Source organism: Antechinus flavipes, chromosome 3 (assembly GCF_016432865.1).
Source record: "Antechinus flavipes isolate AdamAnt ecotype Samford, QLD, Australia chromosome 3, AdamAnt_v2, whole genome shotgun sequence".
Classification (NCBI taxonomy): domain Eukaryota; kingdom Metazoa; phylum Chordata; class Mammalia; order Dasyuromorphia; family Dasyuridae; genus Antechinus; species Antechinus flavipes.
The window spans coordinates 358,558,722-358,579,395 of record NC_067400.1 but is presented as its reverse complement, the minus strand read 5'-3'; the positions used below and the strand labels follow the sequence as shown (position 1 = coordinate 358,579,395).

General features: G+C 32.3%; 1 protein-coding gene across 1 annotated transcript in view; it reads left to right on the top strand.

Annotated features, from left to right (window-relative positions):
• The window catches only part of NCKAP5 (NCK associated protein 5), a 1,106,193-nt gene that overhangs the window by 514,007 nt on the left and 571,512 nt on the right, over positions 1-20,674 (top strand). The window contains exon 4 of the mRNA XM_051985772.1: positions 12,945-13,008. Within this exon, the coding sequence (XP_051841732.1) occupies positions 12,945-13,008 (64 nt within the window). The remainder of the gene's footprint in view (positions 1-12,944; positions 13,009-20,674) is intronic.

The following is a 20,674-nucleotide window of genomic DNA, read 5'->3' as shown; positions in this document are numbered from 1 at the left end:
GTTTAACAAAATCTTGCAGGTTATACAAATATTCAAATAATTTATAGTACTGTTATGCCAGACATATGTAGGTTTTTCCAGTATCAATTATCTTATTTGCATTATTCCTATAATTTTATGAGAAGTTCTGCATGAGAATAACTCTTAATCATATTTGTAACTCACTCATCACTTAGTTCATATCCCAGTCGTATTATACACAATAGATTAAAAAATTCTTGTGGAATGAAAGACTTGGTATTTAAGAAGTAAATTCCCTTGATATTCAAGGTAAATTATAATAAGAAATCACAACTCAAGGAACAGTCTTATATCATGGGAAAAGACAGAATTACAAGTTTTGACTTTGGTACTAACTGTTTAACCTTAAACTAATCATTTAACCTCTATAGAATTATCCTAATGCTTAAATTTGATAATATTAGTTTAGAACTCTGTAATTATGAAATAAAATGTTAGCTGATTCTTTCTGGCTCCTGACACAGTTTCTTCAAGTAAAAAAAAATGGCAATAGAATTAATCTCTAGGATTTGTGACTTATTCTACACAAGGGAGAATATTTTAAAGAATTTTTAAAAGTTTTATGATCCACTTTAATAGTACCTTGCCCAGAGTATTTGGGAAATGTTGAAAGAATCAAATTACATTTATGTTTTCATTTTTCCAAATTCCCATTCACTTGATATCACCAATTCTTTTCAATAAAATCAGAAGTTATCTGTTTTTTTTTTTCCTCTTGACAGATGGCCTGCTGTAGCTCACAGCTATATCTTGGGGCCTTCTACATCAAAATATAGCCAGAATGAAATTTCTGGGCCACTGGAAATAGAAAGCTGAGGATTCTAATTAGTAGCCATATGAGGATTACTGCCACAGGTGTGTGATGCTAGGTAGTTGGAGACTTGACCAAAGCATTGGTTTACTTTTTTATGGAGAACCTACCTTTTTATCCATGTATACATAGTAAATGCTTATAATGAAGCATTAGTAGTGAAAGATGGTAGGCTTCTTTATTCAAAAAATTCTGTTGCATTACATAAATTCCCTGGGAGGACCATATTCTCCCAGTGGGATTTTACTCAAAAATAAAAAAGACAGATGGAAGAAGGAAATATTAGACAAATACTAGATGATTTTGGTTCTGTGGTCTGAGTTGTTTTATAACATCATGTCTATCCTTTTCTTTGAAAAGATTTTGTAGGAAATCAAAGAGAACAAGAATTTGGAAGGAATATTTTGAACATTATTTAAAATCAAGAAAGAAATTGTTAGAATAATTAAAACTGAAATAATTAAATTACATAGAGATATTTATTTTTTCTTCTGTAAAATTGATTTGGAATTATTTTGAAGAAATAATTTTAAGTGCATTGCAATGATTCAAATAGAAAAGAATAAAGGTGAGATCTTTTCATTATTTTTTCCACTGATTTAAATGTGAGAATAAAGAAATGCATTTCATGCAATAAACACACTTGGAAGCAGTCTATTTTGACTCAGATAGAATTAACTTGATCATTCAACTGGAACTAAGCTAGTGAAAATTACAAATTTCAGAGGGAATTCATTCATCTATTCATTCAATACATATTGTTTCTATCCCTACTATGTGTATTATAACAATGTCATTGTTGTTTCTTAAAGTTTTCATCCTAAAACTTAAATCTACACCAAAAACTCTATGAGATAGGTGCTCTAAATATGATTATTCCCATTTTACAGATAAATAAATGAAGCTCAACACCTACCTGTGGTTATACAGCTAATAAAGTACAGAAATGGAATTTGAACCTAGTTCTTCCTGACTATAATTCCAGCATTTTGTGTACTGTGATCTATACTATCTGCATAGCAATGTTTGCATGGTTTCCAATGGTGATAAACACAGATAGAACTTAATTGGTGTAATGCTGTTTTGGGGAACCTCTTAGAATATCCTTTCATTTATGTCCTCTATGGTTCACTTACTTTGTTAGTTACAGCTTCCAATTCCATAGTTTGGCTAAACTTTGGGTTCAGCTACTTTATGACTTTAGCTCATCCAATTCTGATTACCCTTATGGAGTTAGAGCAGCTGGTGACCCTCCCTCCTAATTAGCCCTACCCGCTATTCTTGTGGTTCCCCACTATGCTACTTGCTTTTGGCTCTGATATCCATAGGGCTACATCTACCCTGAAACATACTCATGACATCTGGCAAGAATGAGAATAACCACATCTCAAAAAATTGGGGTAAAAACCAGAATAGGATTAGATTTTTAAATTCTATAATGGCCAGGGAAGAAAAGTGAAATAGATTAGCTACTGTGTCAGAAGCAGCAGAAAGGTCATAAAGGATAAAGATGTGGGAAAGAGTCCTTTAGCTATGGCTAAAAGGCAGGCAATTGAGATGAATTCCATTTTCTGGATTCCTTTTCAAGTTATTAGCCTTGTGTTCTGACACATGGAATTTTAAAAACAGCCTCAATGCTAATCTTTTCTTTTATTTCTTAATCAGCACAGCACAACATTATTAAGCTACAGGTCTTGAAGTCAGTGGGGTGTATATGTCAACCCCGTTTTGTTTCATGCTGACTATTGGTTATTGCTGAGCAAAATTGTGTAAAGGTCAACAATTTAGAAAGCACTATAAACCTACTGACTTTTATACATCACTGAAGTTAATAGCTTCCCCTAAAGCATGTAATAAAAGAGTAATTTTTGGTATTTTAAAGTTTTAGGACAACACACATTATTTGTTGGAAAAAGTTTAAAGAAAACTATTCTAATCTAACTCCAGCCTGAAGTTTCTCTCAAATCTTCACACAGACTGGATATCAGAGGGGACTAGTAATTAAATGATGTGCTTAGAAAAGGCTAATTAATTTAAGCATTACTTTGAAACAGTTGCCACCGGTTCTTCCATCTGCACATTTGACAGGTGCAATTGGTGCTAAGCATTGTTGTACCCTCTGGCGTGTCTGGCTCCCCAGTAGGCCTTAGTGTGGGAAGAGAATGGCTTATAACCACTCATTCAGCAGTGGTCTTGCATCAGTCATAGATTACAGCCTTACTGTTCTTCTTTTGGCTCATGATGGAAATTGGAATGATGATGTTTTCTTTTTAATCTTGGCTTCTCCATTCATCAAGCTTTCAGAATGCTGCTAAATGTTCTTGACATGTAAAATGAATGGCTATTAAAATTTAGATTTCTTTTTGCCATTTTTGTGAAAATAACACAGTAGAGACATAGGTTCATAATATTTGGTAATGATGGAAGGAGGACAAGGACTTTTGAAATTCTTGTGTCCATCTACTTCATTTTACAAATGAAGAAATTAAGACTGAGAAAGTAGAAGTTGTCTGCCCAAATTCATATATAATTTCACGTATAATTTATACACAGAAGTTACAAAATTAAAGTTCAGGGTTTTGGTCTATCTATCTTATGCTCTTTTCTGCAATTAAACAAAAGGTAAAAGCAGAACATAATTCTTTCAAACATAGGTTGGATAATTTTCCTTCTGTTTTCCTAAAGTATTTTGACCTAAGCAGAAACTTTAAATCAAAAGCATTCCAGTTGTACCATTGCACTTCGCAAAGAGTATGGACATTGGGATTTTTATGTTTTTAAATGACAAATTAAAGGATGGATATTTGTAAGAACTTTCATATTACTAAAGGTTCATTCATGAGATCATTAGTGCATTTTATATATTTGTATACTCCAATTAATTGGTAACATAAAATATTGACTATGGGAGATATGTTACATGTAGCAGTTAGTTTCATAGGAGCAATGCTTTTGTACAAAAAGTACCCTGTATGATAGCTACAAGCTAACTAACCTTCATGGGAATCTTGCCACTATCAACTGAATCCTTGCTCTGGTCATCGTAAGCATGCAAGTCTGATCAGCCAAATGTTACAATATGATTTCATAAATTCAGAATGGAGCTTAGCTATAGTGTAGTACTAAGGGTTAGTGTGAAACAATGTTGTCTGGGATAATGTTTTGAAGGTTATTTCTTTAGAGCTTGGCTTACAAAAAAACATAAATGATTTACCTAAATCTTTCAAGAATATATGTATTGTATCATTTAAGGAGTCCTTGAAGAAGAGTTGAAACAAGAATAAATGAAAACAGTCACAATCATACTCTAAATGTGTTGGCCACAAATAGTTTTTTCTCATCTTTAGAAATACAGGAAACGTCATGAATAAAAACCACTTTGTTCTATATAGGACATTTTTGGTCTTTCTAGCCAATGTGGAGAAAAATAAAGATCTACAAATTATAATAAAAGCTAAAATAACCAGTGGTGTTCAGTTTCTCAATCTATAAAATAGGAGTTAAACTGTTCTCTCTGGTTCCTTCCACCTCTAAAATTCACCAAGCCTATGAAATAGTTGTCTTGTATGAGAATATCTTAGCAGAGAAAGCTTTCCTAGTGGTCTTCATGTCCCAGATACTGTTATAGGTAATATCAGAGTCTGTATGGGAGAAGAGCACTGATTCCCAAAGACCAGAGAAAGGAGGAATGGAAGAAATGGGTGAAAGGTAATTCACTGAGTAGGAGAAAGATCTTCAAAAGGTCATTCTTCCTAATTTCTGACTTAGGGAGTCAAATATTCCTGAATTCTCTCTGTGACTACTTCTTGAATAATAGTAGCACTCATAGTGACATGCCTTTCAGCAACAGCAACAACAAAAAATTACTTACATTTTTATAGGATCATATATCTAGAACAGAAATTAATGATAGAATCATAAACTTAAAACTTGAAGGGACTTTTTAAGTCCAACCCTCCATTTTATAGATAGGTAAATTGAGTCCCAGAGAAGTAACTTGCCCAATCTAATAAGTGTCTGAGATAGATTTCAATCCAGGTCTTTTTAACTGCAAAAGCAGATATCTAGCCATTATATCATACTACATAATGTTCACTCAACCCCCTTGAAGCTCATTTATTCATCTGTAAAATAAGAATGATTTGAAATCAGTTCATTGCTCTTTGTTTCCAAGTTCAATGTTTTCCCACTGAACTCTAATGAAACAGTAGAAGTAAATTAAGAAAAAAAGTTTTATTGTTGTTTTGTTTTTACATCACAACCATTCTGAACTATCCTTTATTGTTCCCTGTGCTTGAGAATGAACCTTCTCTTGTGACAAATTTGAACAGTTAAGTAAAAAAGAAGGAATGACAATTACTGATTTCTGATGATAACTTTCTACTTGATTTCCTGACTCCTTATTGCAAAAAGGGAGGTATGTTTCATTATTTATTCTTCAGAATCAAAATTATTTATCATAATTAATCACTTTACCTTTTTGTATTTTTTCTTTTATATTCTATATTTATGGTATATATCTTTATAAATTCTGTATATTTTACTAAACATCTATTCATACAGGTATTACCATGTTTCTATGAGTTTTTTATAGTCCTTTTTTTTTTTGAACTGTATTCCATTCCATTCATATACTTGAGTTTGTTCAGCCATTCTATAGTCAATTGGTACCACCTTGTTTTCAAGTTTCAGTTTCTTGCTACCACAAACATACTATGAATGTGTATGTAAGTTTTCTTGTTGTCTTTATTCTCACTGAAATAGATGGGCAAATTGATAAGTAGATAGATTGATCCATGAATAGATATTTTTCTTTATGACTAAATATCCCACATCATCAGTAATTGGAATTGGAGCAAAGAGTATGTAAGTGTAGCTACTTTTCTTATGTAATTCTTTTCATGGCCCTTCCAAAATTGACTATGAAAATGAAATATATGAATAAAAGACTGATCTATACAGCTCTACTTATGATCACATCTTGTGGTAGGATCTTTGATAAAGTATAAGCAGTAAAGATTAAAAACAAACTTTATGAAGTGCTGAAAATGTGCAGAACATACAAACATAATGGGATAAAGATATAAATGAGCTGCAAATGTAGAAAGGTGAGGTTGAAATGAAATTGGCTGAGAGAAGACATAAAACTGTCTTTTTTCTACCAAAGTCAATGGAGGCTTTATGAAACAAACATGGGATTTCAGAGGTCTTTGAAAGATGGACATGTTCAGGAGTCTTGCACTTTATTCAGAGATAGAGAACTTTTCAGCTCTGTGACAGCTGTGTGAATTAGGACTAACTTATATGGACCTTAATTTTCTAATTTATGAAATATAGAAAAATTGAATTAGATAATCTCTATCTTCAAGTTTTAATCTTGTGATCAAAATCCTATTTGATATTTGGGGAAAATATGCTGCTCTAGTCTGGAAGCAAAAAAAGACATTGAGGGGAAAGGGAAACATAATATGGAGAGAAAGTAAGTGGGGGATAAATGATTCCATGAAACCATGATGTAAAATTATGAAGTGGATAGAACAGAACTCTGTTTTATATAGGAATAACATATAAAATATATAAAACTCAATAATTTTGGTTCAGAATAATTAAATATTCTGATTATTTGAATATGGTCATATCACCACAAATAAAATATATATAACAGCCATTCACAAAACTAAAACTACTCAAACATAATTTAATCTTTTATTAATTTAGAAGATTCTTCAACTCTTACAATGCTTCAGGGTCATCATAGTTAGCATTATCACTTATCTTTCTCAAAGGTTATAAATGTAAAAAGTGAGTCTGGAGGGGCTCTAAGTTTCCTTCCATATCTAAAAATCTAGGTTTGCATAAGATGAAAACAATTGACTGAATGTTTAAAAAAAGTTGACTTTGTTCATTCAACAGATAATTACTAAATGTCTAATGTATTCAGAGTCATCTCCTAGGAATTGAAGGATATATAAAGTTCAGTTTTTAGCATGGTCCCTGGTTTCATGCAACTTAGAATATAGCAAATAAAAATAAAAACAGATAAATGTAATAACTCCTATTGTATTATCAGTGTAATAGAGAAGACCCTCAAATAACTGCTATTTTTTTTTAGAGGATGTAATTGTCAACTGGGAAAGAAGAGAAGACAGGGAAGTCACCAACAAATATTCTTTTTTTTTTTTTTTTCCTGAAGCAATTGGGATTAAATGACTTGCCCAGGATCACAAACTAGGAAGTGTTAAGTGTCTGAGATCAGATTTGAACTCAGGTCCTCCTTACTTCAGGGCTGGTGCTCTATTTACTGCTTCACCTATCTGCCCCACCAACAGATATTCTTTACTTAATTTATGTGATGATTCACTTTGGAGGTCTACCAAAATCTTCCCTTCACAGAACACAAAATTGTTTTAAATATATAAAACAAAGCACACAGGATTACAAATGTAAAGTAATAATTATATTAAAATACATTTATCAATAAAAAAAAAAAAAACTAAGTTTAACAGACCTCAGATTAAGAATTCTCATTTTAGAGGACTTTGGATGCTTGGCAAAGGGGTTATGTCATTATTTTCTTTTTAAATAAGTTGTTTAGTTATAATTTGTGTCTTTCTTATAAAAAAAATGAGGAAATATAAAAAGCAATCATAAAATAAAATGGTAGCTATTAGTACTTTCAAATTACTTGGATTATAGTGAAATGAGATTTTACAACAGTTTACTTAAAGTGAGGCACACCTACACACACACACACACACACACACACACACACACACGCCAATCTTTTATAAAGGAATTGTTCATCTTCTGTATTTTTGCGTAATCAGATTTAAAGTGTGTAGAAACAATTCTTCACAAATGGAGATTGATAGTAGAAAACCTTATTTGTCACACTTAAACAGAGTGACATTTTTGTTCTTCCATCAAGGGCATCTTAACTGAAGGTAACCATCTGCCTGGTAAAAGACTTGAGTACACAGTGGTTTCATTCAGAGGATGGGTGGATGAGCTGGCAGGCCATTTAAAGTGGTAACATAAAATTGATTTGTCTCCAGACAGGCCTGGCTTTCGACACTTATGCAACAGATGGCTACGTAGTGCCCTTAACTTTGAGGTCTCCACACATCACAAACTGACTATATGCCAATCGAAAAGCTGTTTCTCATTGGAGAAAGTTTTTTTCTTCTCATGCACAGATCTTTTTGACTTTGACATTTGGGGGATTTTACATGTTGCCAACATCCTTGGCTTACAGACACCATGAGGAAACATGGGCAAAAAATATGGTCTTTGTTTTTAGGCAAGTGACTGGTACTTGAAAATTCATGAATCACAGGAAAAGTTTTTATTTTTAATTAAACAAAGCTCATTTAACTACCAGAATTTACTCATGGAAAACATTCTAAAGCAAATTCTTTTTAAAAAGTACTCTTTTACCACATATTTTTTGTAATTATAGGCTTTCCTATATATTAATCTCCTTTTGGTCCAGAATAATTGGATATTGTGGTTATTTGAATATGGCCATATCTTGAATATGGTCCATGTTGAAGAATTTGATAAACCTTAGTGTAATTCTCCATTCAGGAGTAAAATTGAATGTGAACAGGGACTCTATTTAATGGGTCTTCTGTGAAGGGAATTTTTCCATTGACAAGAGTTTGAACTTGTCATAATCACTTTTGTCTTACCATGTGAACATTTTTATTCCTTTTCTACTATTGTAAAGAAAAATAAATAACTTTTGTACCTATCTCTCCTGAAACATCCTTAAACCTTTGTTTTGAAATTGTCACCCTCCCCTACACTTTATAGTATATTAGTCTAATTTCTATTAAGAGAACTTAACAAAACTAAATGGCAATCGACACTTTCCATCATGTAAACCCAAAACCCCATGTCCAAAATGTAACCGAGGCTTTCTCTGGGCCTCTGAATGTAGGATGACCCAGAGAAATGAGAGGCAAGATCCAGCTCCAAAGTATCAATCAAAGGACAGGTGGGGCATGATAGCAGCTGAGGTTACACCCAGAGAGACTTTAGAAATTCAGGACTCTGATGTCATCAACCAACAGAAAAGCAATCAGGATTACAGTTGGGGAGAATACAGGCCTTTTAAGACAACAAGACAATATCCAATGCAAACAACTCCAATGTAATTACCAGATGATGAGGAGAAATCCCAAAAGTGGTAAATAGAAGAGAATTAAATAGGTTAACTTACAATAGGATTAGATATTTTTGTGTCATTTACCTTTATTAACACAAAAGGCAGGTATCAGATTTTTTTTCACAAAACAGTGCCGAAGAACTTTGGATTTGCATAAAAAAGTTATAGATAGTATACCAGTCATATATAGTTCTTAAAAACAGAAAAATATTTAAAGGATTAGAGAAATGAAAAGACAAATGAAAAGAGATTATCAGACTCAAATACAGAAGTGTCATAACCCTTTCCCCCCTCCTCCCCCCCCCACACCTTTTTTCTATGGATAGAGGCAACATTAAGACAGTAAAAACAGCCTACAAACCTGAAAATATGACTACAGGTGCATTTTTCTATTCATCAACTATAATCCATTCCTCCATGTTAAACCAGAAGTGCCAGAACTTTAGTAGAAGAAGTAGAGAAGAAAAGTCTCTTGAAACATCACCAGAACACATAATACATACATACAGAGATGCACAGAGAAACAGAGATAGAGAAACAGACAAAGACAGAGACAAAGAGAGACAGAGACATAGTGAAATAGACTTAAAGACTGATAGAGTCAGCAAGATTGGGAGCGAGAGAAAATTCCAAGAAGAACATTTGGAGAAAACAAAATTTTAGATATAGGCAAGATTCAACTGATATTTCTATTTCCTTTGAAATATAATTTAAACCAATTTTGTAAAATATTTTTCAATAAAGATATAGTTTCAGGGTGTCATTTTTGCTCAAGACTACTAGTTTGTGGTAATAATGGTATAGTTCCCAAAGAATTAAACAGTTTTTTTGTGGTGTGTGTGCATGTTGACGTTAAGAGATAAAGGTATATTTTCAAGGAAATTATGCCTTTCTAGGACATTCTATGTTCACACATTACATTCATTATTTTGAAACTGTCTCTGTTCCTATTATGTCAACAATAATAGTAGTAATGGGCATCTATATAGCATATTCCATAGATTTTCTCTATTTAGTCTTACTGTACTTCTGTGAAGTTACAACTATTGGGATTATTATGCTTATTTTAAGAATAAAAAAGCTAAGAAGAGGTTTAAAATATACTTAATTGTATAGCTTTTAAGTGGTGCAGATAGAATTTGAACTCAGGTCTTCCTGATTCGAAAACCATGCCCTATATACTACATTATAATTTTCCAGCTCCTGATTCTGTTTTGCCAGTCTGATGTTTTACAAAATCAATAATTCAGTAATGTTGATACTTTTATAGATAACCATTTCAAAGTGATTGCTATTTTCCTGAATTATAAACTTTTAAAAAGGTATAGTTGGGATAATAGGTAAACATTTTTTAATTTTTGGATTTTATAAATAAATTTTCTCACTAAAAACTACAGAACAATTAAAATGATTAGATTATCTTTTCCCATGGTCTATATTAACAGATGACAGATAGCAACTCAACATGAAAGTAGCTACAACAAGAATTGGCCATCATCTGACTCATATTAAAACTGAATAGTGCTTTTAAGTTAACTTGTATATCACAGTAAATATGTAATACACATATGTACACATTATTCATATATCTTTCATTTACGCATGTATATATACACTTACACATATATGTGTATGTATGTATAATTTTAGCAAGGTCTTAGGCTCCAGACATTTAAATTAAAGAGGCCTTTTGTACAACATATTTGGAGATAGCCTGTCTGTAGACAATGTCATTTTTCCTTTGAATTTAGGTTAATTGATATTGTTATCAAAAGGGAAAAAATATTGCTCTTTCCTCCATTTCTAGGTTAAAAAAAAAATGTCTCTTAGTATAATGGTTTTTTCCATATAGGCCAGATTTGGTGAATAATTAGGCTTTATTCCTTCAAACCTTGCTCTAAAACAAGAAAACAAAGTAAAACAAAACAAAAACAGCTTTTAGAAGAGGGGACAGAGTAACCATTATCCCCTAGCAGGCTCAGAATCTCTGCCTTATGGTAATTATCTTATGACTTTTCCTGTTTCCTTAATTAATACAAGTAATCTGACCATGGTTTCACATTAATGGATATGCTACCTTCCTAATAATATGTCAGCAATATACAAACTGATTAAAATTGAAGAGTTCAATCAACTAGCATTTAATGAGCACTAAATGCCACTGCTCCGAAGTGTGCTCTTCTTAGAACCAATTTTCTTCTTCTCAGGGCTCCTGATCCTAATTTCATGAATCTGTCAGGATCAACCATAGTAAAACTGGGGAAATTAGAACAACCCTGTGCAGAGAATTTAGACATTTTCCTGGTACATGGAATTATGAGAGTCACATACACACAGCATACAAGGATGTGCACATATGTATCTATATGTATCTGTATATAAGTACATATACATACAGAATGCACATGTTATATAGAGATATAATTTTAAATAAATTAAAAAACTAGACATTGTTTTTCTCATGCATGTATAAGTATGTGACACTCACAGATAACAATTTTTAAAATGTAATTTGGCCAGGCACAATGAAGCAAGTATTTAGAGAGAGTCACAGAATCAGATTTCATGGCATTATATTTGATTTTTGTAACTTTTTAGGTTACTTCTCCTGGGGATTAAAAAAGTTTTAGTTTTAAAATGATTAGCACAAATAGGGATAGTGTTTCAAGGTACTTATTCCATAAACATAAGACATTCCATAAATATAAAAAAAATCTGGAAGAAATTAAATTGATGGCTATATCCAGATTGTGTGCCTGAAACTTTCTATCCTTGATTTAAAGAGGGGTATGTAAAATGTACAATAGTCCTAGATAAGGTTGACATCTTTAAGGTACAGAGATTTAGTATAATTTTCATGATCTGACAGCTAATAAATGCTTGTGGTAGGATTTAAATTCAAGTCTTTCTGATCCCAAGTCCAGTGTTCTATACACTATGGCACACTACTTCTTTTTTCCTTCCTCTGTAATGAATTGGTGTACATTTAAATGATGTGTAATAATCTCTTCCTGAATAATCTCAGTTATAATTAATGGTAGCAATTTTGGACAACCAGAAATGGTTTGTTCAAATTTAAAACTTTCCCATAACATTTAGTATTATTTTCGCCATAGTATGAATATAAAAAAAAATGAATGAAATGATTTTCATCTCATTTTAGACATGAGCCAACTGAGATCCTTAGAGGCAATAGACTGTAATTTGTTTAAGGTCATACAATTGGTTTTTGAGAAGGTCTGCATTAGACCTGGTCAAGTGTTAATTCCTAATCCAAAGTCTTTCCTCTATGTAGGGCTACTTTTCACTAAATATAATTAGAATATTTATTGTAATTGATATATTCTGAAAATATATGTGGATCCCACTTTATGCATTGAATAGGTTCCTAAAAATATTGACTACAAATGGAATTGTCATGAATTGAATACTTGAGATAAACTGTTGTATTAAAAATATTCTTTTTCAAATCTACATCTTCATATTTAATGAAACAGTATACGCATTCTTTTATTTGTGGATGGACTAGAAACAGGGGAAATAAATGGAGACATCTAAGTGTTAAAAAAAAAAAAGGTATCAGCAAATTTTGTTTAACGAAAGAAAATTGAAACATAGGAAACAAAACAATTTATGAATGATATAACTACACTAATATAAAACAAGAATCACATAGGAAATATTTAATCCTACTTTGTAAACCACCTGATCAGAAGGGAAAAGTGATTTTACATTTCATGATCATCACATGAAAATAACGCAGTTCTATATAATCCCTCAAAAATTTTATAAAACAAACCTGGTCAAGGAGGAGAGCTTTGCCAGGAAGGGAGTGATCCTAGAGATATCAAACAAATGTAACACTGCCATGTAAATGTTTCATTTTGTCTGCTCTGGAAAAAAAAAAAAGAACCACTATTCATGGTCTTTTCTTCCTCTCAGGGAGAAGTTGGCTGTGGCTCGCCTGCAGCGAGAAGTTGCCCGAAGTAGAAGGGAAGGAACAATGGTGAGCCTAAAATATTCTCTTTCCAAATTCTGTTTTGATCCTTTCATTCAAGGGTTTTTTGGTTCAGAAAGCATTTTTGTCTAATTAAGGAGAGCTCAGGAAATAATTTGTCTTACATCAAAGTTAATGATGTTTTGGTAAACGATGTGTTTGTAATGTAATTTAGACAATTCTACTACTTGACAAAAAAAAGTCACCTGCTCTGGAAAAGTCTTGTTCCCCCACTCCTCATGTTGTAGGTTCATTCTGCCCCCTTTGTGATGATCTATTGGATCCTCAGAGATCCAACTGGAAAGTGTAGGAGCACCATGATCAGAAATGAGTGATATCTAATTGCCAAATTGGAATATTTAACAATTGCTTGTGCTTTCCAAGTGCAGAGAACAGGAATGGGTGGTTATGTATGCAAAGACAGTGCAAGATGTTCAATAATGTTATAATCTTCCATTCTTCCTCACTTTCCATTATTTAAATAGTTTTCTTTTACCCCTTATGCCATTTAGAAAACTGATTTGTTGTTGTTGTTGTTGTTGTTGTTGTTGTTTTGTTTTGTTTTGTTTTGTTTTGAATTGCTCTAAAGTCGATAAGGTTGTTTTGGGTCACAGAATCTTCACTTTATATCATGTCTTTTGCTCAAATAGCTGTTTGTACACTAATTGCATCAAAGATATCTGGCCTGAGACCCACAAAATGTTTTTTTGTGTGTGTGTGTGTGGGTTAACTGGTGCTGCTACCCCTGAGACAACAGACCATGGGAACTTTTTTCTTCCCCTTTTTTTCATAGATTTTTTGCCTATGAAAATTTTGGGGGGTGAGATTATTTTTAAAGTGATATTTTCAGATATTTAATGTCATAATTATGTGGCTTCATAAATGTTGATTACAAATCTACCATGTTTAAAGGAAAGAACTTTTGCGAGGTAAACTTTCCTTAATGTTGGACAGCAAAAAGCTAAAAGAAAAGGCCAAATTCAGAGGAATGATTGTTCAAAATTCTGGAGATAAAATTATTTTGGAGAATGTTTATAAATGTGAATCTGACCAAATATATACCCTCAGATGTCTAGAAGTTGGATGATAAGCAATTAATGAATTCCTTAACCTAATTTTCTCTAATTGGATATTTTCCATAAGGAAAAAGGAGTTGTAGAGAAAAAACAAAACAGCCAAACTTCATTAATATCTTGAAAAATTAGACTTAAATGATAGGGACATAAATTAAACTAGTCAATTTATCAAATATATTGTATGGAGAATTTTCAGACTGGACTTTATATTCAATGTAATAAGAAATACATTAAATCAGATCATTATCATAATATTTAAATATCATTAGTCACTCAAACTGGTCACTTATCTCCTCTGGATTTCAAATTCCTCATCTTTAAAATGTTACATTACATAACCTCTAAGGGTCCATCTGACGCTACAATTGTTTGAAATTCTCTTTTATTGAATTAAGGTTTTATAGTCACTTACACTCACAATTACCTATGATGTGCATATTGTTCTGTCAATAAATAAATACAACCAGAGAAGAGCATTCAAGTCAGCTAACTTGTTCTTTGTGTTCATTAGAAATTCAAAGTCTTAGAACAAACTTTAAATGAATCTGGTTCTGGTTTCTAGAGGGATTGAACCTAAATTGTCTGAGAGGTAGTGCCTATCCATTTTTAAAAAAGAAAAAAAAAGCAGGCATAGAAGAAAAATAAACTTCTAGTATTTTAATTGAAAAAGTTTCTACTACTTGAAAAAAAATCTCACAGGTTTTTTTTTACTCTTTTCTTTCTATTTGCAATATATTTGGTTTGTTCCCCTCATCCCCACACAATGACTGAATGTTTTTCTCTCATTTTTATCTTTCTTTAGTTTTAGAAATATTTTCAGGCAATTGCTTTATACTTTTTATGCTTTTATGCCTTGTACATTTTAATTTATACTACTTATTAATAAACCATTTGAATTTTTGATTTATGCCTCTAAGAAACTTTCCACCCTATATAACAAGGTTAAAACATGAATATTTGCTTGATGGATTTAGTAATTTCAAGATATTCTGTCCAATCATGCAAAGTAACAATCCTAAATAATCATGTGTTCATAGGATTAGAATTTTAAAGAATCTTAGGGATCTTTAATGATCTAGTCCAGCCCATTTAATCTTATAGATATATAAACAGAATAAAAGACACTTTAAAACTTCAAAAAGACGATGTGACTAGCAAAACTCAATTTTGAAGGCAGCTTTCTGATTCCTGATTCAGTACTTATCCCACAATGTTTAACATGCAGTCTGTATGGAGCATTGGATATGAAGTGAGGAAGACTACTCTAAAACCAATATTAGATACCTGCTAACTGTGTGGCCTCAGGAAGTCACTTCTCTGCTCCTGTTTCCTGATCTGTAAAATGGAGGTATTAATAGCATTAACTCTCCAGAGTTAATGTGAAGACCAAATGAGATAATATTTGTGAAGTGCTTTATAAATGCTAGCTGTTGTTGTTATGATCAATACTGACATTGCTGCTGCTGCTCCCCTTATTCTTCCTATTGTGGTTGTGGTTGTGGTTGTGGTTGTTACCTTAATATGCTGTGCACGGGAAAATATTTTTTTCCTTCTTACATTGATGTGGTAGAGGCAAATTAAATAGAGAACTGACCTTGGACTGAGGAATAAATGCACTTGAGCCCTGTCCCTGGCAAATATTGGCTATGTGACCCAGCAGATCACTTAATATGCTACTGTCCTAGGCAATCCTCTAACATTATAACATGGTCATCATTAATAGAGAGAAATTCCTTTGAGGGATTTCTTTACACTAATGAATTCAGAAGTCTAGTTAAAAAAAATCACAACCCAGATGTATAGATGAGAGGGGCAGGGATAAGGATTGAACCTTTGATTCCAATGGTGTTATTAAAGAGATTGGTGTAGTCAACACCATGGACCAAAGGAATATGTAAAATTGTAAATGTTTTTCAAATAATATTTATGTACATTTCTATGCTATAGTTTCTTAGTTAGTTTGGGTTATGAAATCCTTTTAATAAAAAAAGAATCCACTTCTTAATGTGGAACAATTATATATGCTACTAAAAGAATCCTTTTTAGAACCAAAGTGTTTGCATTGTACCTTACGGAAAAAAAAAAATCAGAAAATTCTCCCATTTTGATTACAGCAGGAATTTAGGGAAACAAAATGTAATCTTTAGAAGTATAGATGCTTAATTGAAATATGCCAATGGATTTGTAAATGTTCATCTTTATTTAGGATCCTATAACAATGTTCCTAATAATGAGAAATAATATAATGGATAGAGGACCGATCTCATTATTAGTAAGACCTTTATTGAAATCTTGCTTCTGACCAGCACTAGCTGAATTACAATAGGTGAATCATTTAACCTTTTATGCTTCAGACAAGTCTCTAAGTGATATCATAATTTGAGGAATTTATAAAAGAGGGACCTGACAGATTGTGTAAAACTAGACTAATCTCAAGACCAGATAGTTTGCAAATAGGAAAAGAGAACAGAGACATTCTTTAGGAAGCCATTTTAATATTCTTATCTCATAGGAGGTGAAGACCAAAAATCAAAATATAATAGTATGATTAGAGAGAAAGGGTAGGTGTAGAAGATACAGAATCTGAATCTTGGGAACTGATTATTATGTGGCAAGGGTGAGGTGGGGTTGAAGAGAAGTGAATTGATAGTGAAAGTTGGCTGTTTAGTTTCAACCCTGTGTAACTGAGAAAATGGTGGTGCTATTAGGAGTGATATAGTTGGGAAGAAGAATAAATTTAGGGGAAATAATGAATTCAAATATTAATGTTGTAAGTTCAAGCTCCTGGTAGAATACCCAGGTGAAGAGGCCTATCAAGTAGTTAGAAATGTGGAATGTGGAAATGGGTTTCAGAGTATAAGATGAGTTTGACATTATATATATATATATATGTGTGTGTGTGTGTGTGTGTGTGTGTGTGTGTGTTTGAAATCATGGGAGAAACAGAGAGAGAGAGAGACAGGGAGACAGAGAGAGACAGAGAGACAGAGAGAAGGAGAGAAGAAGAAGAAGGAAAAGGAGAAGGAGGAGGAGGGAGAGAGAGAGAGAGAGAGAGAGAGAGAGAGAGAGAGAGAGAGAGAGAGAGAGAGAGAGAGAGAGAGAGAAGGAGGAAGGAAGAGAGAGAAGAAAGCAGGGAGAGAGAAAGAAATTCTAGTTCCTCCAACATTCTGGAACATATTTACTCAACAGAATTCAGTCAGACTAAGGTATGAATACATATGAATATGGTAAGGAATTAAAGCTGCTATTGTACTTGACTTGCAGAGTCAATCTTATACTATAGTCACACATAACAGGAATAAGTACATTCTTATTTTATATATTGTCCAACAACATTTTAAACTTTCAATATCAAATCTAATCTTCCTTTGATTATGTGGCTAATTGAATAAAACTTCCTGGAATCTAAAGCTAGAAAAGAATTTAAAGATTCTCTAGTTTGATTCCCTTATTTTATACATGAGGCTACTGAAACCTAGAGAAGTTAAATGTCTTGTGACTGAACCAGTCTTTTGACTTTCAGTCTATAGCACTTTCTCCTATATAACACAGATATAGAGATAATTTAAGAATCTATGACATAGTTAATATGAATATTCCTTCCAATGAGGCATATTGCAACCCCTCTAAAATTTAATAGACACTCTTTAAAAGTTGCTGTCAAAGGAGAAATTCATCACCCATTGTCCAACATTTTGTTAATGAGCCTTTGTAAACTTAGCTGGACTGATTCCAGAGTGACAGATGCACACTTCATTATTGGACTTCTTTATAGGAAATCTTTCCAGCTTAGTAGTAATTTCAGAGTTTGTATTCCCCAGTACAGTTAGCATTCAAGAGCTCAAAAACATGTTCACATTCCTCAGTGAAGCAAGAAAACAAATTTTTATTGGACATTAGTGAAATTAGAATCTAAAATAATATGATATGTATGAAGAGGTTTGATTTTATGTTTAAGAAGTTCTTTTCTTCTATTTCCTTCAAGATGTCATTTTCAGTATAGTTAATTCATCATGATTCAAAGTAAGGAAAGTTTAAGAATACCTTGCTAAATGGAATAAATGTAATACATGATATAAATATTCTTTTTGGGTAAGAGTTATAGTTTCTTCTTTCTTTGTCTCCATCCTACCTCTCAACTCTAGTCATTTAACAGTAACAAAATGAAAAAAAAATAATGAATGGAATTGAATATCCTGTAGTCTTCTCTTTGAAAAAGGTACCCATGAGCAATTAGATCAGTATAGGCTAAGCATTTGGAAAAACAAAACAAAACACATGAATAACCCATACCCTAGAAAGTAAGTGCCCAAATATTTCAATCAATTGTTTGAAGTTTGCCATTCAACCATCCCTTCAGTCACTAAAGTTATATATCTGATACAATAGAAAAAACACTTAAAATGGAAAATTAAAACCTACATTCCAGGATACTGACTAGCTATGCTATATGACCTTGGGTCTTTTTTCTGTAATCTCATTCACTTCATCTGTAAAATAAGATTAGGTTAAATGACCTCTAATGGTTATTGTAGAGGGAACCATACAACATATTAGATAGAGAATGACTTCTTAAATTTTTTTTCCACTTGGAACTCCTTTTCAGTGGAGAAATTTTTATATAATCCTGTCTCAAATCTGAGCCAAGGTGTTTCTGACAGTGTTTCTCCATATACAGTGCAAAGTGTTTAGAATCAAGACTGCAGTGAAGTCACACAATGCAACATGGCTAAGTGCTGCCAGAAACATCTTGGATTGTTACATATTTTATTTTAAATTAATTTTTGATTATTTTATTCAGAAAATTTTATTTATCAAATTTTGTTAGGATTCTTACAAAGTGATAAGTCAGTTGTCTAATTTTAGCACCATGCTTAGTAGTTCTCTAGTTCAGAGTTCACACCTTTCACATCTTTAAGAGTTCACACATTAGTTCACACATTAGCATTGAAGATTCACAAGTCAGGATTCAGTATGAGATTTACAAGTTTAATGGAGGCAGGAACCCACAATCCCACTCTTTCGGAGGAGGAATCAACCTTTGAGTTCAAACCTCTAAAACAGCATATAAAAGGACAAGCACTAGAGACTTTGGAGAGATGGAGAAAACAGGCGTCAGTTGAGGAGACTGAGAGCCAGAATTCAGTCAGGAGATTCAGAGCTGGGATTCAGAGGGAGTTGGAGGCTGAAGCTGAAGCTGGAAGGGACAAAGGACTAATGGCAGGAGCTCTCAGAACCAAAGCTAACTGGGTTATTTTGGAAGAAACAATAAAAGATTTGAACTTTTAACAAGTTGACTGTGTTTGAAGTGATTATTACACTGAATTGAAACTAAGGCTGCCTCCAGAAGCCCCCCAAGAAATCTGCTCCCAGAGAACGATCATATTTTAGAAAAGAACAACACCACAAAATTTTACCCTACATTCAGTTACATGATCCCCTATGGGGTCACAAACCACAGTTTAAAAAGCTTTGAGATAGAGGATTAATTTTAGAATCAGAAAAATCTTGGATTAAATCCTGTCTTTGATACATGTCATATTAATATCCTGAGTAACTCTCCAAAGTGATAAGATATAAAAGAGTAGTAGATATACTAGGTCAAGTAAGTTTCTGCATTGAAAAGTCCCCAAATAAATGATATCACAAGTCTGGATTATCAAAATAAAGAAAAAAATGGAAGAGAAGGGCTCATTCAAACTTAAAAAATGAAGATGTGAATGAACATTTTGATCTGATATTAACTATTCCACAGTTATAGTCCATAATCATAAGAAAATCTGTCTTTTAAATGGAAATAATAGAATATCAAAGAGCTGAGATTTGTGTTGTTCTCTCTTATAATAAATAAATCTATTGTTAAGATAAATTAATGATGGAACAAATCCAAAGAGGAGTACTATAGATCCTTGTACTTCTGGGGAAAAGTCACTAATAAAAAACCCAAATGATCTGTTTTTTGTGGTGTACAATATTTATTCCTTGACTTAGATGAATGCATATATGATGAAATATTTAAGTATATTAAATACTTAATGCTTACTTAAATACACATTTTACCAAAATTTCTAATAATCCATAGCTGGGAGGAATAGCTAGCATATTGGAGAACAGAGTTGGGAACAAAAAAGTTTTCAACAGGCTAGACTGAAAGGGTTAAATTTAATAAAATCAAGAAATTTCAATATTTTTTAAAGGAACATTTTATGCTTGAGTCAAAAAATACAAACTGTTCAAGTATAAGATGAGGGAAGTATATCTATATATATGGTACCTAATTCAAATAACAATATCTACTCTGTACATAAGAACCTCTGTAGGCTACATATTGATTTCATTTTAAAATGCAATATTTTCTTTTTTTATTTTACCTTGTTAAATATTTATCAATTACATTTATAATTTGGTTCAGGTTGTATTTGGGAGATTGTAGTCTACATGCCCCCAAAATTAAACAAAGAGAGTAACAAAAGTACTGTTATAACAAACATGTGTCATGAAGCAAAGCAAACTCCTCTATTATCCAAATCAAAATGTCTTATTATGCATTGATTGAATCATATTTCTGTCAGAAAGTCAGAAAATAATGTTTCATCTTT